The 23,248-nt window shown below is 44.4% G+C and overlaps 1 protein-coding gene across 2 annotated transcripts in view; it reads left to right on the top strand.

Annotated features, from left to right (window-relative positions):
- LOC138260993 (scavenger receptor cysteine-rich type 1 protein M160-like) overlaps positions 1-23,248 on the top strand; it is a 179,749-nt gene that overhangs the window by 12,961 nt on the left and 143,540 nt on the right. For both annotated transcript variants that reach the window (XM_069209573.1, XM_069209572.1), the window contains exons 2-3: positions 3,398-3,727; positions 11,670-11,978. In XM_069209573.1, coding sequence (XP_069065674.1) covers positions 3,398-3,727; positions 11,670-11,978 — 639 coding nt within the window. The remainder of the gene's footprint in view (positions 1-3,397; positions 3,728-11,669; positions 11,979-23,248) is intronic.

The following is a 23,248-nucleotide window of genomic DNA, read 5'->3' as shown; positions in this document are numbered from 1 at the left end:
GATTTAAAGAACAAAATATGACATAGCACTGCATACAGTTTGGTTCTCCACAAGGAATGTAAATTTTGAGCATATTAGGGAAGAGTTTTTGATCCAAACCCAGTAGGATTTGAAAAACATTTTGCTCGTGGGAGGAGAGGATACAAGGGTTGAGAAAACATTTCTCCAAGGAATTTTGGGGACATTCAGTGGCAAGTTTTGCATCTTCAATTTTTAGGCACACTATGTTAGAAACATGATCACATATTGTGTGAAATTTAAAATGTAATGTTTAAGATGCTTTGGGCCTTCAAGGATAAAGCTTTCTTCAGAAGACAAGCATTTGCAATGCAATGGGTCTCGCATTTGCTTGAGATAGAGACTTTTTCTCTTCCTCCGTCTTTCCCATATGTGTCTTTTGCTCGCCGTACATGCTTGAGGCAGACGAGCAAGCCTCGGCCCTCAAAAATAAGTGCCGGTGCTCCGCACCGGAAACAACAAGCACACATTAAGCACTGGGGTGGACAGATTTTCAGAAGTAGCAGCACAGACATCGACCAACCACTGCCAATGTTGCCAATGACAGTACTTATACAACAATTAACCATCACCATGCTGCAAGTGTGACAATTCAGTCTAGTCCATACTTATAATGCTATAAAAATGGCTTAGGCGGAAGTTAGTAGTTGTTTTTATTGCAAACTGAATTAATAAACAATTGCCTTTCTGCTCATCTCTAAATTATACAAACAGCACCGCCATGTGGCAGCTGTCATAATTGCTGGTGCTGACAATTAAGTGCTGGTGCTGAGCACGAGAAACCACCGGCTCAAGTTAAGCACTGTGGACTATCCAGGAAAATCTGGGACACCTGGTCTGGCCACCCTTCTTCAGTCTTACCAGTTCCCCTGTGCACTGACTATGGACTTCTCAACCACTCTCTTCAGGACCAGCACCAAAAGTGCACCTCCTCCTAGTGTTGAGGGTGTTCTTGAAGGCAGCACCGCAAACCCGTGGTCCTCTTCCCCCTCAGAGCCTTCAGCAGTAGTGACTTAGTAGTCAAGAGCAGGGGCCTTCCTGGAAGAGTCCAGAACTCCCTTTTTCCTGTGTGTTTGCAAGGGGTCGGATTCATTGACCCAGAGAGCAGCATTCAGAATTTGGGATTCAAAAGGAACGGGACGTCAGCACCCAGGCCAATCTCAGGTAGACAGGTGTACTCCAACATCAGTCTTCCTTTCCTTGTCTTCATCACCTTTCAGCAGTGTCCTGATTTCTGGGTGGTGGGAACCTCACTTTCTAGTGGCCACTCACTAGCGATTGAAAACTTGCCTCACACTGCCAATGTAAAATTCCCCCGCTGTGCCTTGTTATATTATGCACTTCCTGTTTCTATGTCAGAAAGTTTTGAGGCACTATTTCTAGGCTGTTCGGGTGGCAGCTGTGAGGTTTAATCGGCTTCCCTCCCTGGGTAGCCCATGTGCAAGTCTGCCAGTAGTACTGTTGTCCAGCCCACTCCTGATCAAACTGAAACACATCCCTGCCCATCACCCCTAAACCATCTGTCCCATGTAGAAAGGCATCTTTCTGTCTCTGGGATTCTTTTTTTAACAAATCTTTTTTTTTTGCATTTCAATAAAAACAAGTAGAAGAATCAAACAGTGCACTGATAAGTTCACCAACTCTGTCGTAATTGAAGCATCAGCCCTTTCCATACCCTTTCTCCACCCTCACCCAACAATGACCTGCAGATGTAGACTTAACCACACTAGTTGCCAATTCCTACAGATTGATAGAGGCAAGACCATTACACACATCACCTCTGTAGATATTCCAGTGTCCCCAGATCTTTTCCCAGTTTTGTTGGGATCCCCGACCCTCTTATACTAGCCTCTCAGCCAGCATACACCAATCCATATCACATTTGTCTCTGGGTTTCTTGGCTTAAAAAAACTCCCTGCATTGTTTCTCTGGTGGCTTCTGTTTGCTTGGGGCATGCATGAGATGGATGTCTTTGTGTGGCTAAACAGTCAACCTTCCTTCCCTTCCTCCAGACAGTGCACATTCTGATGGTGCTGGGGACGGGGGCCCCTGCACTGCCCACGACAATGTCATGAGCAGTGCAGGGCCCCTTGTTATTAAAACAAACATGCTTAGCTTCATTTTTCCAGTCCCTGATTGTAAGTGAGCTTGAGGAGTAGTTACAAATAACATCACCTAAAGTATTTTGAAACAAATGCTACCAAGATATACCACGGGTACAACAGTATTACTGTATTATGTATGATGCTTGCAGATAGAGCATTCGCCAGGTGCTTTTCTAGCTGTCGAGTATTGTATTTGACTCCACCTATCAAAAGGACACGTGAGGAACCGCCAAATGGCCGCTCCGCGGTCAGAAGACCGCGGAGGCCATTCTGGCTTTCCCGCTGGGCCGGCGGGTGACCGCCAAAAGAGCGCCCGCCGGCCCAGCGGGAAAGGCCCTGCAACAATGAAGCCGGCTCCGAATGGAGCCGGCGGAGTTGCAGGGGTGCGACGGGTGCAGTTGCACCCGTCGCGATTTTCACTGTCTGATAAGCAGACAGTGAAAATCATGGTGGGGCCCTGTTAGAGGGCCCCTGCACTGCCCATGCCAGTGGCATGGGCAGTGCAGGGGCCCCCAGGGGCCCCATGACACCCGTTCCCGCCATCCTGTTCCTGGCAGTAAAAACCGCCAGAAACAGGATGGTGGGAAGGGGGTCGGAATCTCCATGGCGGCGCTGCTTGCAGTGCCGCCATGGAGATTCAGCCCATGCAGGGGAAATCCGGCAGGAAACCGCCGGATTCCCTTTTCTGACCGCGGTATTACCGCCGCGGTCAGAATGGGCTGGGAAGCACTGCCAGCCTGTTGGCGGTGCTTCCGTGGTCCCCGGCCCTGGCGGTCTTGGACCGCCAGGGTCGGAATGACCCCCAAGCAGACAAAAGTAGTAGAAATCGCTTTAGATCCGAGGAGGCAGTTGCACGAGACCCTGCATGTACCAAGACATCAAGCGCCTCAAAGATCAGCATTCCTTCCTCGTGCTCATATGGACCATGGAAAAATATGGAACGTGCAGGCCCAGCCAGTCTACCCTTTTCCTGGCCGGCTTCCGACACTCAGAGCATCCATGGTATCCACCTGTACCCTTGTGTTGAATTGCACGCAGCATTCTCTTAAAGGTTGCCATAAGGTACAACGTCTCCAAACAAGAATTATAACACTGGCCAACGGGGCAGGCTACCGGGATTAGCCCTGAGATTCCATTAGTCCATGATCTGATCATTCATGTTGTTGAGCTGAGTGGGTGGAATGGCAGAAGAATCGGTCAGAGCAAGAGAGAGCATGAGTTATGGGGAGAATGGATGTTGGTACTATCTCACTGTTGGTTCTGTTTACTTCCAGGTGCTTCTAGGCAGAACCCAAGAGTAAGGTTGGCAGGAGGACCCAATCCTTGCTCTGGATTTCTGCAGGTAATGCATGCTGACCAGTGGGGGAATGTCTGTGATGATAGATGGACAAAAATCAATGCTGCCGTAGTGTGCCGGGAGCTCCGGTGTGGCGGTGTGTCGAAAACAGATCCAGATATTGAATCTTTCACCAGACCAGAAGGGAAATTTGTGCTTGATGAGGTGAACTGCACCGGGAAAGAGAAGTCACTCCTGGACTGCAATTCGGACAGTTTGGGGCTTCATAATTGTGTAATACAGGAAGAGGTAGCCGTAATCTGCACAGGTAAATTAGGGTGGGTCAAAAACAGCAAAATCTGTCTGTCCCCTCTTCTAATTGTTATATCTCCTTTCTGTCTCTTATTCCGATCAGTTGACCTCCTGTCTTACCTTAATTGTGATCAAAAGATCACCTGTGTGGACTTTGATTTATAGAGCTACTTTCTGTACTCACTCCTGATTTGTTGATCACTTCTGTATCTTTAATTCTGAACTCCCGCTGTTCTTCTCTTCATATAACTAGATCTTCCTTCTGTCCTCTATCCTGATTGTAGAATTTACAGTCCCTCCTAAGTGGCAGATGACCTGTCAGTCTAGCCTGCCTGCTAATTGGCTAATTTCCAGCCTGTCTTCTTTTCTGATACGAGATTCTCTGGGTTGTTTTTCCTCTTGACTGGCAGATCTGCAGACGGTTTCCCTTCCTGATTGGTAGAACACCATCCTACCTTACTGATTGGCAGATCTCCAGCCTTTCTTCTCTTATGATTGGAGAGTCGCTGGGTTCCTTTCCCTCTTGACTGGCAGATCTGCAGACCGTTTGCCTTCTTGATTGGTAGAACACCATCCTACCTTACTGATTGGCCGATATCCAGCCTGCCTTCTTCTGAAGGACAGATATCCAGTCTTTCCTCTGTTCTACTCTGCAGGTCTCTTGATTGTGCTCTGTTCAGATCGTTGGATCTCTTGCCCCTCAGGCGTTCTGATTATTACATTTCCTGTCTGTCCTTGTTTCTTCTTGGAAGATCTCCCATCCATCCTGCCTTCTAACAGGGCGATTTCTTGAGTCACATCTCTACGCCTCCTGTCTATCTTGTAATCCGATCATCCAGTGTCAGTATTTGATGTCTTTCTTCAGATTTGATAATCTCCTGTTGGCAAAGTAGATAAATACCAACAAGCTGATTCAAATGCACTTGAGTCCCTCAAGACATAGACAATGTTTTGTTCCACTGGTAACACTGCTGCAGATCTATCTAATCTCATACTTATTGAAATTAGTTTGCATTGATACAATACATGGTATTCTTACTTAAAAAAAATATTTTTTAATTCCACAGACCGTAACTGACATACCAAGATCAGAGTGTGATTGAGCTCTCTACATTCATCATACAAAACCATTGCTTTCCTTCCCTACCCACATACAAGCACAAACCTTTTAAGCACATACTGAGGCATCAGGCTTTCTTTCATTAAGTGCCTGAATATGATATACAAAGTTTTTTTTTACAAGACTTGGGGCCTAATTACGAGGCTGGCGGTATAAAGAATGCCAGCCCCGAGGTGGTGGTTAGGCCACAACATTAAGACCCTGGCGGTCAGACCCCCAGGGTTCCACCGTCTCCACTGGGATCAGTGATTCTGACTGGGTGACGGTGGGTGAAGACCGTAATCCACCAGGGCATCTCGGCATGCAGCGCTGCCCTGCAGATTATGACCTGGTTCTCCGCCATCCTTTTCATGGAGGTTTTACTGCCATAAAAAGGCTGGTGGAGAACAGGTGAAGAGGGCCACAGGGGAACCCCTGCACTGCCCATGCACTTGGCATGGGCAGTGAAGGGGTCCCCCTGCCCAGCACCTTTGCAATGTTCACTGTCTGCTGAGCAGACAGTGAACATTGCAGGAGTGCTGGTGCACCCTGCAGGTGACAGCATTATCTCCGGCTCGATTAGGAGCCGGAGACATTGCTGCTACCTGTTTCCCGCTAGGCCGGCAAGCGGAAACCGAGGTTTCCGCCCACCGCCTAGCCAGAAACACCTAATAGGTCCGGCAGAGTGGTCGCCACGATGTCGACGGCCACCCTGTCGGGAGTTTGGCAGACAGGCTTTCCCGTCCATCAAACTCATAATGAGGGCCTAGGTGTATCTTACTCTGAAAGGTACCACCTTTGTCTTGCACGAGTCTCACATACCTGAAAAAATCTTGGTAAGTCTGGTTCAAACTTGAAAGCAAGACATTGGAAGGAAAAGCTGTGTGAATAAGGCCTCCTCTTCTTAGGACTGAACTCAGCACTCTAAATTCCTCATCAAAGGCGCGATTCCAAGACACAGTCCTAACCAAATTTAGCAGAATATGGATGGTGCATTAGTTACAGGCTTTGACTCTCACTCCAGATTTTATATTTCACTATACCTTCCATGTTTTCACTTTGAACCCAGCACATGGAGTATTGTTTTAAATTAAAAGCCATGCACAAAATGTGATAAGATAATTTCAGAGGCTGTAGGTATACTCCTTAACCCTTCCCCAAAATTGGGCGCCCTAAAGGACAGTTCAGTCACATGTCCTTGCTACAAATTCACTACAGTCTTTGAGGAAACATTTCCACAAGTACAAACTGATTGTAATTATAAAGCCAGGCTCTTATGGGGTTTAATACATTGTGATTTCACATGGTTTCTTCATTGAATTGTTTGGGTTAAGTAACAATAGGTGTTTAAATTCTCCTATACCACTTCAATTCTGTGGCATCAAAAACAAAAAATAGCTAAGTTTGATTTTTCCTTTTTCAGATTTTATGAGGCCATTAAATCATGTAGATAACCATGCAGTGGGCTGAAAGTTTGAGAGGAATAAATTGCTCCTTGACAATTTTATTTGTCTATCTATCTATCTATCTATCTATCTATCTATCTATCTATCTATCTATCTATCTATCTATCTATCTATCTATCTATCCAGTTTTATGTGTTTTAATCAGATTTTAAATCCTATCTGTTCTGGCACCATGTTTCGGCCCCCTTCAGGGACTCTCTGCTTTCTTGGCTCTTTGGGCCCCATAAAGAGTTTGGTGGTCCCACCATGGGACTGCCAAACTTGCGGAGAGGAAGCAACCACCATAGCAGCGGCATTCCCCCCGAGCGTAGTACAATGTTGCTGCCGGTCTGACCGGCGGGAACATTGGAATATGTGTTCCCGGCAGGCTAACTGGCAGGAACAGTGTTAGGACATTGGTCTTGGCTCCTTCAAGGAAGCAGAGGCCAATATCCTAGCACTGCAGCACCCTCGGAAAGGTCACTGTCTGCACAGCAGACATTGTATATTACGATGATGCTCGGCAGGGGGGGCATTTGTCTGGATAGAAGGGTCCTTCTCTACCTAAAGGAACAGAAGTTGTTCTGTCTCTGCTTATTTTTATGTCGAGCACTCATGAATAGTACTTTTATATAACATTGTAAAGGCACATCTCTAAGCTGGAAGTGTAGGTGTTATTCTTCAAGGCATATATATGTGTTTTAAAGGTGTGATTACTCATGCTATATAAACACAGTAGCTATATGTGCAGAGATCAAGCACAGGCTTCGGAACAAATCTGACTTTAATTTATTAAAAAAAATATGGAGACATAACACCTAGGGTATATAAATAACAAAATGTATTTATAGAAAGATTGCATTAATTTATGACTATAAGAAGAACCTTTTAGAATATACTGTTTTATCTAGGGCTCATCTTCCACGGTCTAGCGGTGTAGCGTAGCTTTTCTTCAAAATCATATCTGGCTGTTTCAATCTAGCCACAGGATTTATTCCAATTGGGTGATCTCCATTCACCTCTTCTTTTCTATTGGTAAATCTCTAGTACTGCTTCTCTTTAGGTGAGTAGGTCAAATGTCTGTATTCTCTTCTAATTTGTGTATATCCTGTCTTTCCTCTGCTCTGCTGGGTAGATGTATTGCCTGTCCTTTTACTTAGGATATCTCATGTCTGTGATCTGTGGCTAAAGTCTCTGAAGTCTATTCTCATTGGTAGATCATTCTTTTTTTCTATTCGGATCACCAATGTTCCCATCTTTGCTCTGTTATGACTGCCAGATCGCCTTCCAGGTCTCAGTCTGTTATATGTTCTCTATTCTTCTTGATCTCCTGCATGTCCCCTGTCCTGTCAATCCTTCCTCTACTCGATTCTACGGTTATCCCATTTTTCTTATAGTCTGATTCTTACTCCTCCTGGTTGCCTGTTCTCTCTTCTGATTGAGCTGTATTCAGTCTGCCTTCTATCCTGATGGGCAGTATCACCTGCCTCTCTTCACTTCCGATATAGTACGTTCTCTCTTCTGATTGTTAGATCACCTCTCAGCAGTATGTTTAGATGATTAGATCTTTTTTGGTCCTCGTTTACGATTGGTAAATCACCTCTCGGCCCTCCTTTCTGATTAGTGGATCTCTTGTGCCCCCTCTACTGTAAATATAATGTGGCTTCACTGTGCTCTTTACGATTGCCGGGTGTCTTTTCTGCACTCTAATCTGATTGGTAGATTTCCTGGTGGTCCTTAGCTGTAAGCAGTAGATTTTCTGTCTTTAATTATAATTGGTAGCCCTCTTATCCATCCTTGGTTCTGATCTGTTATTTTCTGTCTTTTTTTTATTCTGATCAGCAAATCCTCCTACTTATCCTCTAAACTGTTTAAAATATATCCACCTTGTACATCTCCCATCAGCCCTAAATTATGATTTATAGATTCTCTAACAACTGCCCTTAATCCATTTGGCCTGTTATTGGTTGAATGTCATGGTCTCCCCTTCATTTCCTTCCTGGAGGCTCCAGAATCAACCCTGATGCCTGAATCATAAACTGGGTTACTTGCGGGCAGTCGCGAATATAAGAGCCGGATTAACCAAAAGGAAAAAGCCAATAAGCATAACAAATAGTTTAGTTACAAGGTCCCAGTACCTGTGTAGAGCTGTGTAGAACCAGAGCAAGAAACCAAAGATTAAAGAGCACGCCTCAGGATACAATGCACCTGATGGTAAATGGCAGGTTGTGTAAGAGGCTGTAAGATCCACAATTACAGCTGAGGATTGTCCAGTGTATGGGGGTCCTTGATGGCCAGGGAAACTTTATGAGTAGAAGCTGTTGCCTTGAGTAGCCTCCCGATGAACCACTAAACCTTTCTGCTAATACTGGGCCCCACCCCTGTCCCGAGGAACCCATCAGCTGCAGCACTAAGCCTGACTTGAGCATCTTCAAAGAGGGCCATAGGTGATGCAGCAAGAATGAGAGAACATCCACCTGTGTGAGCTGCTCATCGCCGCCTGCATGTGCGAGTGCAGATCTTGAAGGGATGAGTCTCACAGCTCGCTTGATTGTAGAGCAAGCCCAGCTAACAGGCTACAAACTGAATAGTCCTCCTCCTTGCTGCACCATGACACTTGGATTGTGATGTTTACATCTCCAGAAAATTCCTTCTTCTGATGGCTTGATCTTCTTGTTTCCTATTTTGATTGGTATATTCCTGCCTACCATCTCTCCTGAAGGGTACACCTGCTTTTTTGCTCCTCTCATATATCTTCCATTATGATAGTTAGAGATCCTGCCTGCCACCTGATCAGCTTGGTTTATTTTTTGCATGTCCTCATTTATGGATGGCAGGTCCTCTGTCCTGCCTTCCCTCTGACTGCACGACCCCCTGTGCATTTTCTGCATGTTCTGGTCTGATCAGAAGGTCTAATTCTCTACTCCCTTCTGTTTATTACATCTATTACTTGCACTCATTGCTAATTGATAAATCTGCCAAACAGAATAGACAAGAAGAAGACAATTTAACATATAACAGGATTACAAGATGTCATACAAGAGATCTGACAAATGGAAAAGTAGACACAAATTCTCTCAGCAGATTTCCTGTCTGCCCTACCATTCTTAATGGTAGGTAGCCTCAATATGCACTATTCTGATGAATCAATATCTTGTATCTTCATCCTTAAGACCAGTAGAACTCCAGGGATGACCCAGGAGCTGCCATTTGCTCGCACGTCACTCCACATTCTAAACTGCACTTTTGGGCACTTCAGTTGCTCCCTTGCCTCCCCACCCCTCCGGGGGCTTTTCCCTATCCACATCCACTCATTCCTCTGTTGCTCTCACACCCCACATTTACATTTTTTTTCTGTAATTTTCGGTGGGCCTTGCAGCTTTCATTTGCTGCTGGACTAGCCTGCTCTCTCAAAAGTGCTTTTGTGCAATAACAATAAAAAAAAATTCTAATGTAAATGGTGTCTGCCATCCTAAATCAGTGAATAAAAAAAGTAGCGTCCTCGAATTCCTTAGGTGCACATGCATAAATCATCACCCTTGTGTGTAGCTATAGAATGAAGCGACAGGCAGCAGCAGTCATGTCATTTGTTTTTCTGTGTATATTTTAGCTGATACTTCATAGTATCAGCAACACTTCAAAGCATCAGCAAAAGCCATTGGCAAAGCCGACACTTCAACACAGTAAGAACTATTAGCTTTTCTAATGCTTGTTATTCTGTTTTGATCAGTAGATCCTGTGTTTTTTCCTGGGTTCCATAGATTTCCTGACTGCCCTTCATTTTGGTCGGTAGACCTCCCATTTATCCTTAATCCTGAAAGGCCTATTTTCTGTCTTTTCTCTATTCTGACAAGGAGATCTTCTGTCTAGCTTCTTTTATTCTTGTTAGATCTCCTACCTTATTCTGTTATTACAACCAGATGTCCTAACTGCCACCTATTGTAAATACAACTCATCTTCTCTGTACTCTCCAATGATTGTTCAATCTAATTTGTGTTCTATATTCAAATTGGTAAAACTATTGTCATCTTTATGTAATTAAAATAACTCCTTATATTCTCCCAGTATGCTCCATAGACCTGTCATCAATTTTTTTTTGCTGATTGATGCGTCTCTGTTTGCCTTCTGTTTTGATTAACAGATCTCCTGCCTGGCCGCTCTTGATTAGTACACATTATTTCGTCCCTCTGTTTGTATGGCAGGGCTACTGATTGTCTTTTATTTTGATAGATCTCTAATTTCTCCTCTCATTTATTTTGATAGATCTCTCATATCTCCTCTCATCTGTCTACCACATTCCCTCTGTGTCCTCTTTTCTGATTGGCAGATCTTATCTCAGTCCTCTCTTCTGAGTGATCAGCCTCTTATATTTGTATGTGTTATTTATTCTTAACTAATAGATTTGAAAATAATCTTCTAATCAGCAGAACTACATTCATTCTTTTCTGATTTGCACCTCTCATTTGTACACTTTATTTGGATTGGTAGGAGTCTTTATGGTGTCTCACCTAGCTAGTCAATCTCCTGCCTGCCCTCTCTTTTGTTCAGGAGGACCTCTGCCTGAGCTCTCTTCTTATACATAGAACTCTTGGCTCAAATATTTTCTGTTTGTAAATCGTCTTTTTCTTATTTTGATCGGTTGAACTCCTGTCTATCAATGGTTTTATTTGTTGGATCTATTTAATGTCCACGATTTTAATGGGTAGTTTTACTACTTCTTAATTCTGATTAAGAGATCTCTTCTTTCTGTCGTCAACTCTGATTGGTACATTATGTGTTTATGTTCTTTTCTTAAGTGTACATTTACTGCCTGCCTCTTATTGAGATTGGTAGACCTCCTTTCTGTCCTTGATTCTAATTGATTGATTTCCCATATCTCATCCGTTATCATCAGCAGATCTCAGGTCTTACTCTCACCACTTCCTTAATAGCCATCCTCTTGCTCTCTTGCTCCTCTTCTGACATCCAGTCCGGTCTCATCTGGATGAGCGATCACTTGTCTGTCTTGATTCATATTATTGGATTTTCTGGCCTCACTTTTTTATCTCCTGCCTGTCCTCCAGCTGATTTTATGTTCCTTCTTATTTTAAATTGGACCACCCAGATCTTCTCCTATGATTTTCAGATCTTCTGTCTTTCCTCAGTGGTGACAGGCAGCAGTCCTGTCTGGCCTCCTGTTTGATTGGCAAAGAGGATGTCTCTTTTCTATTCTGATCAGCAGATCTCTGATCTTTCCTGTTTTAGAATTAGCAAAAATACCTTCTGTCCTCTACTCTTATTGGCCAATTCTTTGACTGTCCTGTTTTCTAGCTGGTGGATCTCCTCTTACCCTCTGTTGTGACTGGCCTCTTGAGCCCTTTCGTGAGTGGTAGCTGGCAGGCGTTCTAATTGTGTGCTCTTTATCTGTTTGGCAGAGACCATCAAGCTCCGGCTATCAGGGGGCCAGAGCCGGTGTGCAGGCAGAGTGGAAGTGTACTGGAAAGGTTCCTGGGGAGGCGTGTGTGACAACATTTGGGACAAGAAGAATGCTGAAGTTGTCTGCAGAGAGCTGAATTGTGGCTACCAAGAGAGAATCCCGGAGAGGCTCCACTTTGGGAGGAGGATGGATCCGGTTTGGATGAGCTCACTGCAGTGCTCGAAGAACGAGGTCTACCTCTGGCAGTGCGCACAGGACAGTACCCCAAAGTGCAGCAGCAAGAATGGAGCCCAGGTCGTGTGCACAGGTAATGGTCCAGATCTCCTCACTGCAACTCCACCTGTGCCAGCTACGTGGATCTATGGTGCTTGCATAGCTTCTGGGGAGCAAGCGGATGAGGGGGAGACAAGGGTGATTAATTAAAGATATCATGAGGGCAGAGTGTAGATAACATTCAGAATATAACACTGGCTGTGACCCTGGAAGGTGCAATCAGGTATCACGTTGATGAGGTCCTACGGCATACAGTCAGAGTGCAGCACTAGCTAAGGTCCCGGAAGATGCAGTCAGGGTAAAGCGTTCATGAGGTCCTACAACATACAATCAGGGTGGAGTACTAGCTAAGGTCCCAGAAGATGCAATCAGGGTAACACATGGAAGGGATCCTACAATGTTGGATTGAAACACTGCCTGAGGTCCTGGAGCAACAGTCAGCAGACCATATTGGCTGAGGTCCTGGATGGTACAGTACAAGTGTAGGTTAGCTCAACAGAGCTGTAGAAGTATATCTAGATTATGATACCATATGGTATTTACTCACTTGCCTGACCAAATGCCTCACCATTATCATGTCAGTGTGTAACCCTACATTGTTTGCTACAAACTCATGCACAAGCGCAGCAGAAAAAACAAGATAAAAGCACAACTCCAGTCCTCTTGTATGGTACCTAGATTACCTGCATAGAGCAGGTAACACACATTCTTCCATCAGTGCCACTCTCTTGTTGTAGTGTGGTACTTGTTCAGAAGTGCTGTGTGCCGCATTAGGAGTAGGGCGTGCTATGTACTTGCAATTACTGTACAACTGACTGATATCCTAGAAAGTACAGTCAAAGTATACTATTGACAAAGTCTTGGTTGATACATTCAGTTGTATGTCAGCATTAGTTAGCAAGAAAATTGTCTGATTGAAATATTCTGTCCTAAATATAATTTACAAAAATGGCATCCCAATGGTTTAGATTCTCTATTAACTCCTGTGGGACAATATTTCAGTAAACAATATTTAGGACACAATATTTCTGACGGGTGATACTTTAGCGATAATATTCTGGCACCATGCCACATCCGCAGTATAGCACTGGCTGAAGTCCTGGAAGTTCGTTTTTGTATCATAGTGCCTGAGTTCCTGAAAGGTACAGTCATAGTATCACATTAGTGGAGGTCCTGGAGGTTACATCAAGGGGATGACATTGGCTGAGGTCCTGTATGATACAGCCTGAGTGTAGCACTGACAGCAATCCTGGGATGTACAGTCAGAATATAGTATTGGCTGTGATCCTCAGATCTTTGCAGCCTTGACTTGGTCCAATAATAAAGCGCTGAGGGGGAAAGGGTAAATGTTTCTGATGGTAATTACACTGAACTCTCTATAGTCAAAACATGGATGGAACTCACCCTTTGCTTTTGGTACAAAAAGGATGGGGGAACCTGCTGGTGACTTAGAATGTTTTATGGAACCCTTTTCCAGGTTTTATTACAGGTATTGACATAACACTTCATACTCTTTTACTGTAATAGGATAAATCCTCCCATGCTTTATCGGCTTATCAACAATTAATAAAATAACACAATCATAATACCTGTCAGCTCCCTTTTTGCTGAAGCCTTCCAGGAACTCTTGATAGGCTTGCTTATATCTTAACAATTTATTTCTGAGGCAGGTGGAGCTGGATGTGATGTGAAACAAGTCAAAGGTTGACTCTGTGGCTCCAGATGCCACCAAACATTGTCCTTTGGCAATATGACGGAATTGAATGGAAATCTGATTAATTCATTACGCTCTCTCAGCCAAGTGGTCCCTAGTACAATGTGGACATACAGGGAACTGATTAAATCAGATTTAATCTGTCCTGCTGGTTTAGCCAAGAAAAGAGGGGATTTTTTTGGAAACATCTCCAGATGGCAAAGCACACAGAAGCATCTGATTACACCAAAGCTGAAACTGACTCAGGTCCTTTGGGGTTAATAATCAATTCTTGAAGGTCTTGACGGTGGAAATAAGCGTTAGTAGTAGTAGGCATTTCGAAACTTCTCGTCCCATTTGTTGTTCGTTTTTTCAGAATGCCCTTTCTTGCCACAGTGAGGACATACTTCTGTTTTGCTCTTCCTGTCCTTCTCTTCCATAGTAAGGGATTTCTTAGATACACTGGTTTTCGGCTGCTCCTCCAACATCTTTCTAGCTGTTTTCATCACTGGTGTTTCCCACTATCGTTTCACAATTCCTCTTCTTTCTCAACAGTGTGTTTTTAACTGGGGATTAGTTTGCAGAGTTAAGTAAATCAATGCCATGTAGGTAATGGAGCAATTCACACCTAACGAAAAGGCATCTTAAAGGTCTTTTTTTAGTCCTTGATAGAATTAGGTTGTGGCTTCTTAGTCTGATCAGGCAATTTTGGATGATAACTGCTGGAAATAACTGATTTAAGCTAAAAGGTCTTTCTGACCTTGTCTCAAAGTCAGTAACCCAAAATGTACCACCTTCTTGGTTTGTCTTTTGACAAAAATGGTGCGGAACCGGGTTAAAAACTGATCCCAATTATTTAACCAAGCACTCTGATTCAAGGTCCATGGGGTTACCCAAGTCATAGCATCTTTTATCAGGCACAAAAGCACAAACGCCACCATGATGAATTGGTAGCTGAAACATGGGTCCGGCTAGGAAATGGAAGTGCAATTGAGGTGAAAAAGCTTGGAATCTTAATAGGTCACCTCCAAACTTTTCTGGCAGTGCTAATTTTAGGAATGGAAAGGAAAGTGCTTTTCTATAACTACCGTCAACTGACCTGATTCTGCAGCACTACAACCAGTTGCTGAGTCAATGTTCTCGGCTCTCTCAGCCTTGGCGGTCTATTTCTAACTCATCTTGAATCTTATGAATGGCTAGTGCCATAGTCTGTTGCAAAATCTCAAACTGGTCTATGTATGCCAGGAAAACTGTCAGGATCTGAGGGCAGTGACCCACTGAAAATCTTCTGCCATTCCTTATTCTCTCCTCAGCATGAGAATGAATACAAAACACTAACAGCAAGTAGCAGGAATAAGGGTAGGAGTAAACCAGAACTGGACTTCCTCAGGTTGGAATCTCTTTCAGTGCTATGAGCAAGCCCTTTTTCTTAAGTGGCAGGAGAACACGAGAAAACCAACTAAAGGCAAGAGGAGAGTCATTTTTAGGAAGGTGGTCACAACAGGAGGGAAGTTAAATACAACCATGAACTAGCAAAAGGAAGGCTTACCCTTTTCCCTGGCGGATGGTGTGATGATGAATATTCGGAATAGTTGTTATGGACATGCAGTTTTGAAGTCCATGCTCTCCAGACTTTTCAACCTCTCCCTATCTTGTGATGAACTTGCTGTCTATATATCCTTCTACTCTTGACAGGGTATCACATCGGCTGTGGTCCTTTGTGACCCAGTCCAGGATATTGAATGATGTCCTGGATGGTACAGTCAGAGTATAGTACTGGCTTAGGTCCCTGGAGGTAAATTAAGGGTATGTCATTGACTGAGGTCATGGAAGTTACAGTCAGAATGTAGCACTGCCTGGTTCTGGAAAGTACAGTAATGGTATGACAGTAGCTGAAGTTCTGGAAGGAACAGTCATAGTATCAAAGTTGCAGAGGTCGAGGATGGTACAGACATGGGATCACATTGTAACCAGGGGGGGAAGGTCTATAACTAAAGTGTAAGTATTCGGTGTAGTTAAGATCCTGTATGATGCAGTCCAAGTCTAACTTTGACTGATATACTGAAAGTTACAGTCAAAGTATAGTATTTGCTGACTTCTGGGTGGCAGAGTTAGGATATCTCATTGGGTAAGGTTATGGAAGTTAAAGTCAGATGTGTAGCATTGGCTAAGATCCTGACTTGTAAACACAGTGGAAGTCTAACACTGCCTAAGGAACAAGGTATACAAAAAATGATGGATGGAATACTTGAATGAATCCCAGCCATCCTAGTCTTCACTATGCCACCCCAGTTTGGGCCCAGCCATATGCAAATCAGTATTCACCCAGCTCCAGTGGGAACAGTCCAGTCCGAACTGTCAGCCCAGAACCCCCTTGACCCGGGACACAAGCATCTCAGGCCGGTTCACCCTCGTTATGGGCTAATCAGGCATGGAATAACTTGGTTCCAGTGAGACAGTGAGCACAGCACCCGCATCTGGGCATACACTCTTGCCACAGTGCTTCTTCTGTTTATGCTGGCTTCAGCCTCAAAGCTGAGAGCCGTGGGTTCAACTGCTCTGCATCCACCTTTCCTGGTATTCTATTGCATAGTCATTTCAATTTATAGTGAGTGATCACCCTGGCACCCTGACAAGGCACTGAAGCTATAACTTGCAGCAGGAGCCCGACACTCCAGAAAACAAGGTTAGTGGTTAATCCAGTCTTATTGTTTATTATTGCTTGCTGGTCTTGGTCTTCTGCTTTCAAGGAAACCATTCAATGTCTGCCCCCTGGTTTCTTTGTGGTAGATTTAACCACTGCCACCATCTTGACTTCCTCTTTCTTTGCTCCACAGCCAGCTAAGTGCAAGTTTTGTTCCATTGGCAATTTTGTGTGCTAAAGTATTATTGAAATAAGTTGTGTACTGTAGATATCTGTACAAGATGGGCGCCAGCAATGCATGCGCCTTCTATGTAGTTATTGAGTTTCTGACCCGCTCATGGCCTTTTTGTTACAAAGTTATTTAATTGTTTTGTGTGTAATAGATTTTTGTCTTCATACAGGGGAGCGCCTTGCTTTCGCAGGCCTCTTTTTCTGTGGAGTGGGGCGTGGCTGCTATCTTGGGTTGGTTGCGAACCCCTTTCTAGTCCTCCGGGGCTGAAAGCACACGCGCGCATGTGTGCTACCACGGCACTTCATTTGAACGCAGTGGTGGAGGTCTATACAACTTTCAGCGGTGCGCTTCTCCGTTACTGGGCAAATTTCTTAAAAAAAAATCATCCTCCTCTGTGCCTATCTTGCTTCCCATGCCCTGAGACATCAGAGAGTGCCCAGGGTCATAAAAATTTGGCATAGGCACTGCATAGAGTGCAGTTGCAGGTGCCTCCCCCCACCTTAAAACAGATTGTTCTGCACCTGCTGGGGTTGCAATCCCCCCTTCATTATTGCTACTTGGCTATTTCAGTGTGACAAGTATGTGCCCGCACTTTCATTGGTCATCATAGAAGATATTGGTGAATATCAGGAGTTATCGCCCTCCTTCAAGGAGAACCTTGTTGAAGCGTTAGACAATAACGTACACATCTCCATAAATAACATTTTGGCCAAAGCCCTTGGCCCCCTGACTTCTCACCTCAAGGGTTTTGCATGCCAGCAAGTCTGGCTCCCACCTCTCGGTCCCTCTGCAGAGCCAACGTACCAGACACCTAAGCCCCCAAAAGGAAAATCAAAGGTAAAAAGATGTGCCCATTCTTAGGTTTTTGAGCAGTTGTCAGCTACGGTTTTGGAGGAGCATGGGTATAGTAATTCCCAATCTCAAGCACCCAACTCCGACGATGCATTCAGGGCCTGTAAGCCTGAATGTTCTGATTCTTCCCAAGATTCCTCTGACAGTGACCAATAAGAGGTTCCTGGATCCAGTAAAAAAAGGCATTCAGAACCTGATTCGATTCCTGTATAACTCTACCTAAGGTACTGACATTTGACCCAGCTGAGATTGTTCACCCTCGTTCCACCAGTTGGACCCCCTCCCTCCATCCCTCCCTGAGGTGGCCAGTTATGTTCAATCAGACAGGGTTTTGATTATGAGGTCAGGGCAAGACTTAGATCTGAGTGCCTCAGACCAGATCTGGCTGGTAAGGTCTTGGATATGCCTGAGGTGGATTCTATCATTGTAAATTTCATGAAAAAATGGGCTAAGGACCCCCAAGAAAGGATTTATATAGGGCTTGGTGGTCCTGTCAAGATAAATTACTAGACCTTTCAGGCCCCATCACAAAAATTCTGAAGTTGGGTTTCCAATCCAAAGAATCCAGAGTGGCTGTAGACCCGGATATTTTGATTGGATGGGAACAACGTGCTGTCTGTCAGTTGGGCAATCCCAACGTGGCAATTTCTACTGAAAGGCGGCAGTCTATTTTGATGCGGATCCATCCTAAGCTGAAAGATCTCGCTTCCTCAGAGGCAGGAATGGTGGTGCAAAGTCTCCTTTTCGTACGGCCCCTTGTCAAAGATCTGGCCAAGTTTGCTGGGACTTACAATACGCTGGACAGAGTGCATCTTTCACTATAGAAAGTATTCCGAAGCTCCCTTTTTGGAAGGGCCTGACAATATAGGGCCCGTTTGTCAGGCAAAGGTGCTTACCAGGGCTTCCAACGTGACACCTTCAACCTTTCCTGTGGAGATTGGCAAGACCAGTCCTCAGAGGCTACGAGAGGGGACAACAGAGAGGCTCCCAAGAGTCAGGATATTCAGGTAAGAACTTTACCTTTGTCAGAAGTGATTTTAGGGGGCAGGTTTTAGCTGTTCGCACACAATTGGAAACTCCTGACCCAGGACTTGCGGATCCTCGATTCCTTTCTGAGGTACAAACTAGAGTTCTACAGCTCCAGGACATGTATTTTTCTCTACAAGGTCTGGAGATTATGTCAAAGGAGATTCTTTCTCTGCTCCAGAAAGACGCCATATGTCTTTCCTCCTCTCATCCCGGAGGCTACATCAGCACCATCTTCTTGGTCAGCAAAAGAGGCGGGGGCTCTCGCCTGGTGCTCAATTTGAAGCAGTTCAATTCATGGATCGTACACAGGCATTTCAAGATGGAGGGTATTTGCCTCCTTCGAGATCTACTACAAGAAGAAAACTGGATAGTCTTTCTGGCCCTAAAGGACTAGTACCTGTCTGTTCCAATCTTTGCCCCCCTCAGGGAATTTCTTCAATTATTCTGGCTCAGTCAATGCTACGAATACAAGGTTCTTCCCTTCGGTCTTTCATCAGTCCATTGTTGTTTCACCAAGCTGATGAGACCTGTAGTAGAGACTCTTCATGCCAAGAGCATCAGGTTAATCGTTTACTGCGACAATATAATCATCATCGCTCAGGATCCTCAGACAGTATCTCTCCACTTGTCTTGGACAATTCAACTGCTTCAGGACCTGGGGTTTATCATCAATCGGCTGAAATCTTGTCTCATCCCTTCCCAATGAATGGAATTTTTGGTATTCCAGATAGATACGGTGTTGTCCCCGTTGATTCTTCCTTCCCAGAAGAATCAGAATATCATAAGGAATTGAGGTCTGCATTGCAAGACCAGACAATATTGTTGAGGTCAGTAGCTCGGATTGTGGGCCTCTTGGCCTCTTCCATTCAGGCCATATTTCTGGGCCCCCTTCATTACAGGGCCTTTCAATGTCTCAATATACAGCACCTTCAGAAGGAGTTGAACCATTCCGATCAGATTTGGCTCTCGCCAGATTGCAGAATGGAGATGAATTGGTGGTTGACCCACATAGAGGCCTAGAATGGCAGGGTGATTTTTGGCAGCGTCCCGGATTTAATTCTGGAATCGGACGCTAGCAGGTGAGGATGGGGAGCCAGATGCAGTCCCTTATCCACAGGAGGTCGCTGGTCGGAGTCCAAACTTCAGCTTCACATAAATTGCTTGGAACTTATGGTGGGTTCCTTTGCTGTCAGGAGTCTGTATCCCTCCAGGATGGACTGTTGCATTCTGCCTTGTTCCCTAAGGCTCTGGAGATGTCTTGTGACACTCCTCTTCTGATTCTGTCTCAACAGAACCTGTTGCTAGACCCAGCAGGCCTTCTACATTCCTTGATCTTGTTGGATTAGCTGAGGTTGGTGGCTTAGAGGCTTTCAGGAATAGGTGGAAATTGCCGGGCATTTCCTCACAAGCTTCGTTCTACATCGACCAGGCCTGGGCAACTAGTAACCCATAAACGATATGCTTCTGCATGGCGAAGATGGGTCACTTGGTGTAACGAACGTGGTTCGGATCCCTCTCAAGTGGATGACTGTCTCGTAATCAGCTTTCTGTCTTCCTTGGCAGAATCGGGGTTGGCTTACAGGGCGCTGAACAACTACAGATCCGCCATTTCTGAAGGCCATGTCCCAGTTAACGGTAAACCTATCAGTGAGGGCTCTATGGTGTGTAAACTGATGAGAGGCATTTGTTTCTGTAAACCTCCCCAGCCTAAATATTCTTCCTAGTGGGACGTGGACAAGTCCGAGCCGTGGATCTCAGAGGTAGAACATTTTCCCCAGAAGGAGTAAATTTTTCCTTTTCTCAGAGGACCAAAAGCAACATTAAGTTAGTTTCTTATCAATTTTTCCCTAATGATCTATGAAGCGGCTACCAGTGAGTTCCGAGTGGATCCAAGTGGGCAATTTCTCATCGCTCTACAGAAACCTTTCAGCCCAGTATTATCTGCTACTTTGGCTAGATGGATGCGATGGTTACTCTCCAAAGCAGGCATTGATGTCTCTGTGTTTGGAGCTCATTCGGCGAGAGGAGCCATGGCTTCAAAATCCTTTCCTTTCCTTTTGCTCTCATTTAGAGGACAGCATGAAGGCACCGGATTGGTCAGCCAAACCCACTTTTAAATGATTTTATTGCAAGCCAATTGTGGATGTAGCATCAGTGGTGGTTGCACAGCTTTGAACAAGCATAATTGGAGCCTCCGGTCCTGACATAGACTATAAAATCTTATAGCTGTCACAACAAGAATTTTCAACTCTATTAAGGACACAGAGGTGAGGATTATCCCACCCGGATGACAGTTTTTTCACTACGTAAGGTATGAGTATGTTTTTTCTGCTACTTACAAATGTCTTCTTACACTATATGAACTGTTAATTCCCACCTGTTTTAACTATGTTAGACAGGGTATGGGTGCCGTTTTTATGGCTCTGATTCCTTTTTTTAGGCAACGAGCACAAGCAAACTTTAAGCGTTGTTTATGTTCGTAACGGTTTGGTGGTTTTAAATGTTTTCCAGTTCAGACTGCATTGTGAGACGCTGAGTTTGGACAGCTTCCTGCAGGGCTCCTGGATCCCGTTTCCATGGCCGGAAGAGACTCTGTTCATATTTTCAGTTGAGATTTGTTGTCTTGAGTTGTATTTTCTTACTTCAGCCCGATTGTAAAGAAAGAGGAAGTCAAGATGGTGGCAGTGGTTCTTAAATGTCTGTGTTGTTGGTGATTGGACCATGTGACAGGTGAACTTGAGTTCAGGGGGGTTGTATTTTTTTTCTCATGTTAATGTGATTGGCTGCTGTTAAAATTACAATAAAGAAAGAAAAGCACAATCCTCGCTCCGTGTCCTTAATAGAATTGAAAATTCTTGTTGTGACAGCTAGAACATTTTATATTGGGCATAAAAGCAACATGGGAAGGAGCTGTGAATACGTTGCACAGCAAAGCAGCATGGGTAGGAGCTGGGAATAGGATGAACAGCATGTGTAGGAGCTGGGACTGAACAGCAAAGCAGCCTGGGTAGGAGCTGGGTCTGAACAGCAAAGCAGCCTGGGTAGGAGCTGTGACTGAATAGCAAAGCAGCCTGGGTAGGAACTGGGACTGAACAGCAAAGCAGCCTGGGTAGGAGCTGGGTCTGAACAGCAAAGCAGCATGGGCGGAGCTGGGTCTAGACTGAACAGCAAAGGACAGGGGTAGAAGCTGGGACTAAAAAATGTTCTAGCTAAAGCATCAAGAATGTTCAATTCTATTAAGGACACAGAGGCGAGGATTATGCTTCTCCTTCTTCGCTGTTTATTAACACAAAACACATAGCAGCCAATGAAATCAATTTATGTAAAAAACTACATTTCCCAAACATTCCAAACTGGTGACATATCTTCTGCGCCCATGACGTCCTTCTGCCGCCTCCATATAAACCCCTCAGTGACATGATCGTCCTCTTTCTTTGCCTGACGGCTTGATTCTTCTCATGAACATTTTCGGACACTGGATATCTCTCCAATTGTAGAACAACCACTGCAAACATCAGCAGAGCAGACAAGTACCAACATCATCAAAGGACCAACGCAGCCCATAACTGGAAACAAAGGCATAACCTCCAAATTCCAATATCCATTCTTTTGTTCATATTCTGAAAAAGATAGAGATAAAGGCATCACAATATCCAGAACTCAGGATTAAAATTTCACTCCAACAATATTCAATACTGGTGGGAGGGAAACACATCATCAATACAATTGCATATAATAACATTACACAATAATTTACTTTGTTGTATTGAGAGATGAAAAGGGCGGTATAATCCTCACCTCCATGTTCTTAGTAGAATTGAAAATTCTGGACGCATTAGCTAGAATTTTTTCAGGACCAGAGGCTTCGGATTATGCTTGTTCAAAGCTGTTGGAGAATCAAGGAAGCCACCTCAATAATTGGTTTGTAGTATAAGGTTTTAAACGTAGAAATAGCGGACCAATCCACTGCACTCATGCTATCTTGAAGATGAGAGCCTAGGCTGAAAGACGTAGACGCTATGGCTCCTCTAACGGAGTGTGCGCCAAACATAGTAGTGTCTATGCCTGCCTCTGACAGAATCCATTTCACCCAGCGAGCCAAAGTGGCAGAAGACACGGTATGAAATGGCTTCTGGAGAGCAATTAGGAGCTGGCCCCCAGTGGATTGGCGAAATTCTCTAGTGCGATCTTTGTATTCTTTCATGCATTGAACAATACACAGTTTAGGATTCGCTGAAAAGGTAGGATAGGTAATTTGCTTTGAAAAGGTCTTGGTACGTCTACTCAAGAAAAAGGTAAGTCCATCTGGAGAATAGACTCTACCTGAAAAGTTCAAGGCTTTGACATCAGACACCCTTCTGCAGGAGACCAGGCATAATAAAATCGTCAGTTTAGCTGATAACTGTTTCCGAGACAAATCGGAATTAGACGACCATCATTGGAAGAACTTGAAGATGATGTTAACATCCCACACAGCAGAATACTTTGGACGAGGGGGATTGGTTAAACGTATCCCTACTAACCAGAGGGTGTTCTCCAATTGGTTTATCTTCAACAAAGGCGTGACCTGCAGAAATAGCAGAACGATAATTATTGATGGAGCTATAGCCAATAACGTTAGATGCCATTTTCAGCTAGGAAGTTGATGACAGAGGTAACGGAAGCCTCCAGGGGATCCAAACCCCGTGAGTTGCACCAACTCAACCATTTTTGCCAGACTGAGGCATACTGTTTTGGTTAGCTCAAAAAACAAATGCGCTGGAAGCAGTCCGTCCCCATACAGGACCTCAGGATAAGCATAGAATATTATGTGCTTGCAATTTGGGAGGGTTTCCACATAGATAACTCCAATAC

This window comes from Pleurodeles waltl, chromosome 10 (genome assembly GCF_031143425.1).
Source record: "Pleurodeles waltl isolate 20211129_DDA chromosome 10, aPleWal1.hap1.20221129, whole genome shotgun sequence".
Taxonomy (NCBI): domain Eukaryota; kingdom Metazoa; phylum Chordata; class Amphibia; order Caudata; family Salamandridae; genus Pleurodeles; species Pleurodeles waltl.
This window is presented reverse-complemented; position numbering and strand designations above follow the sequence as displayed.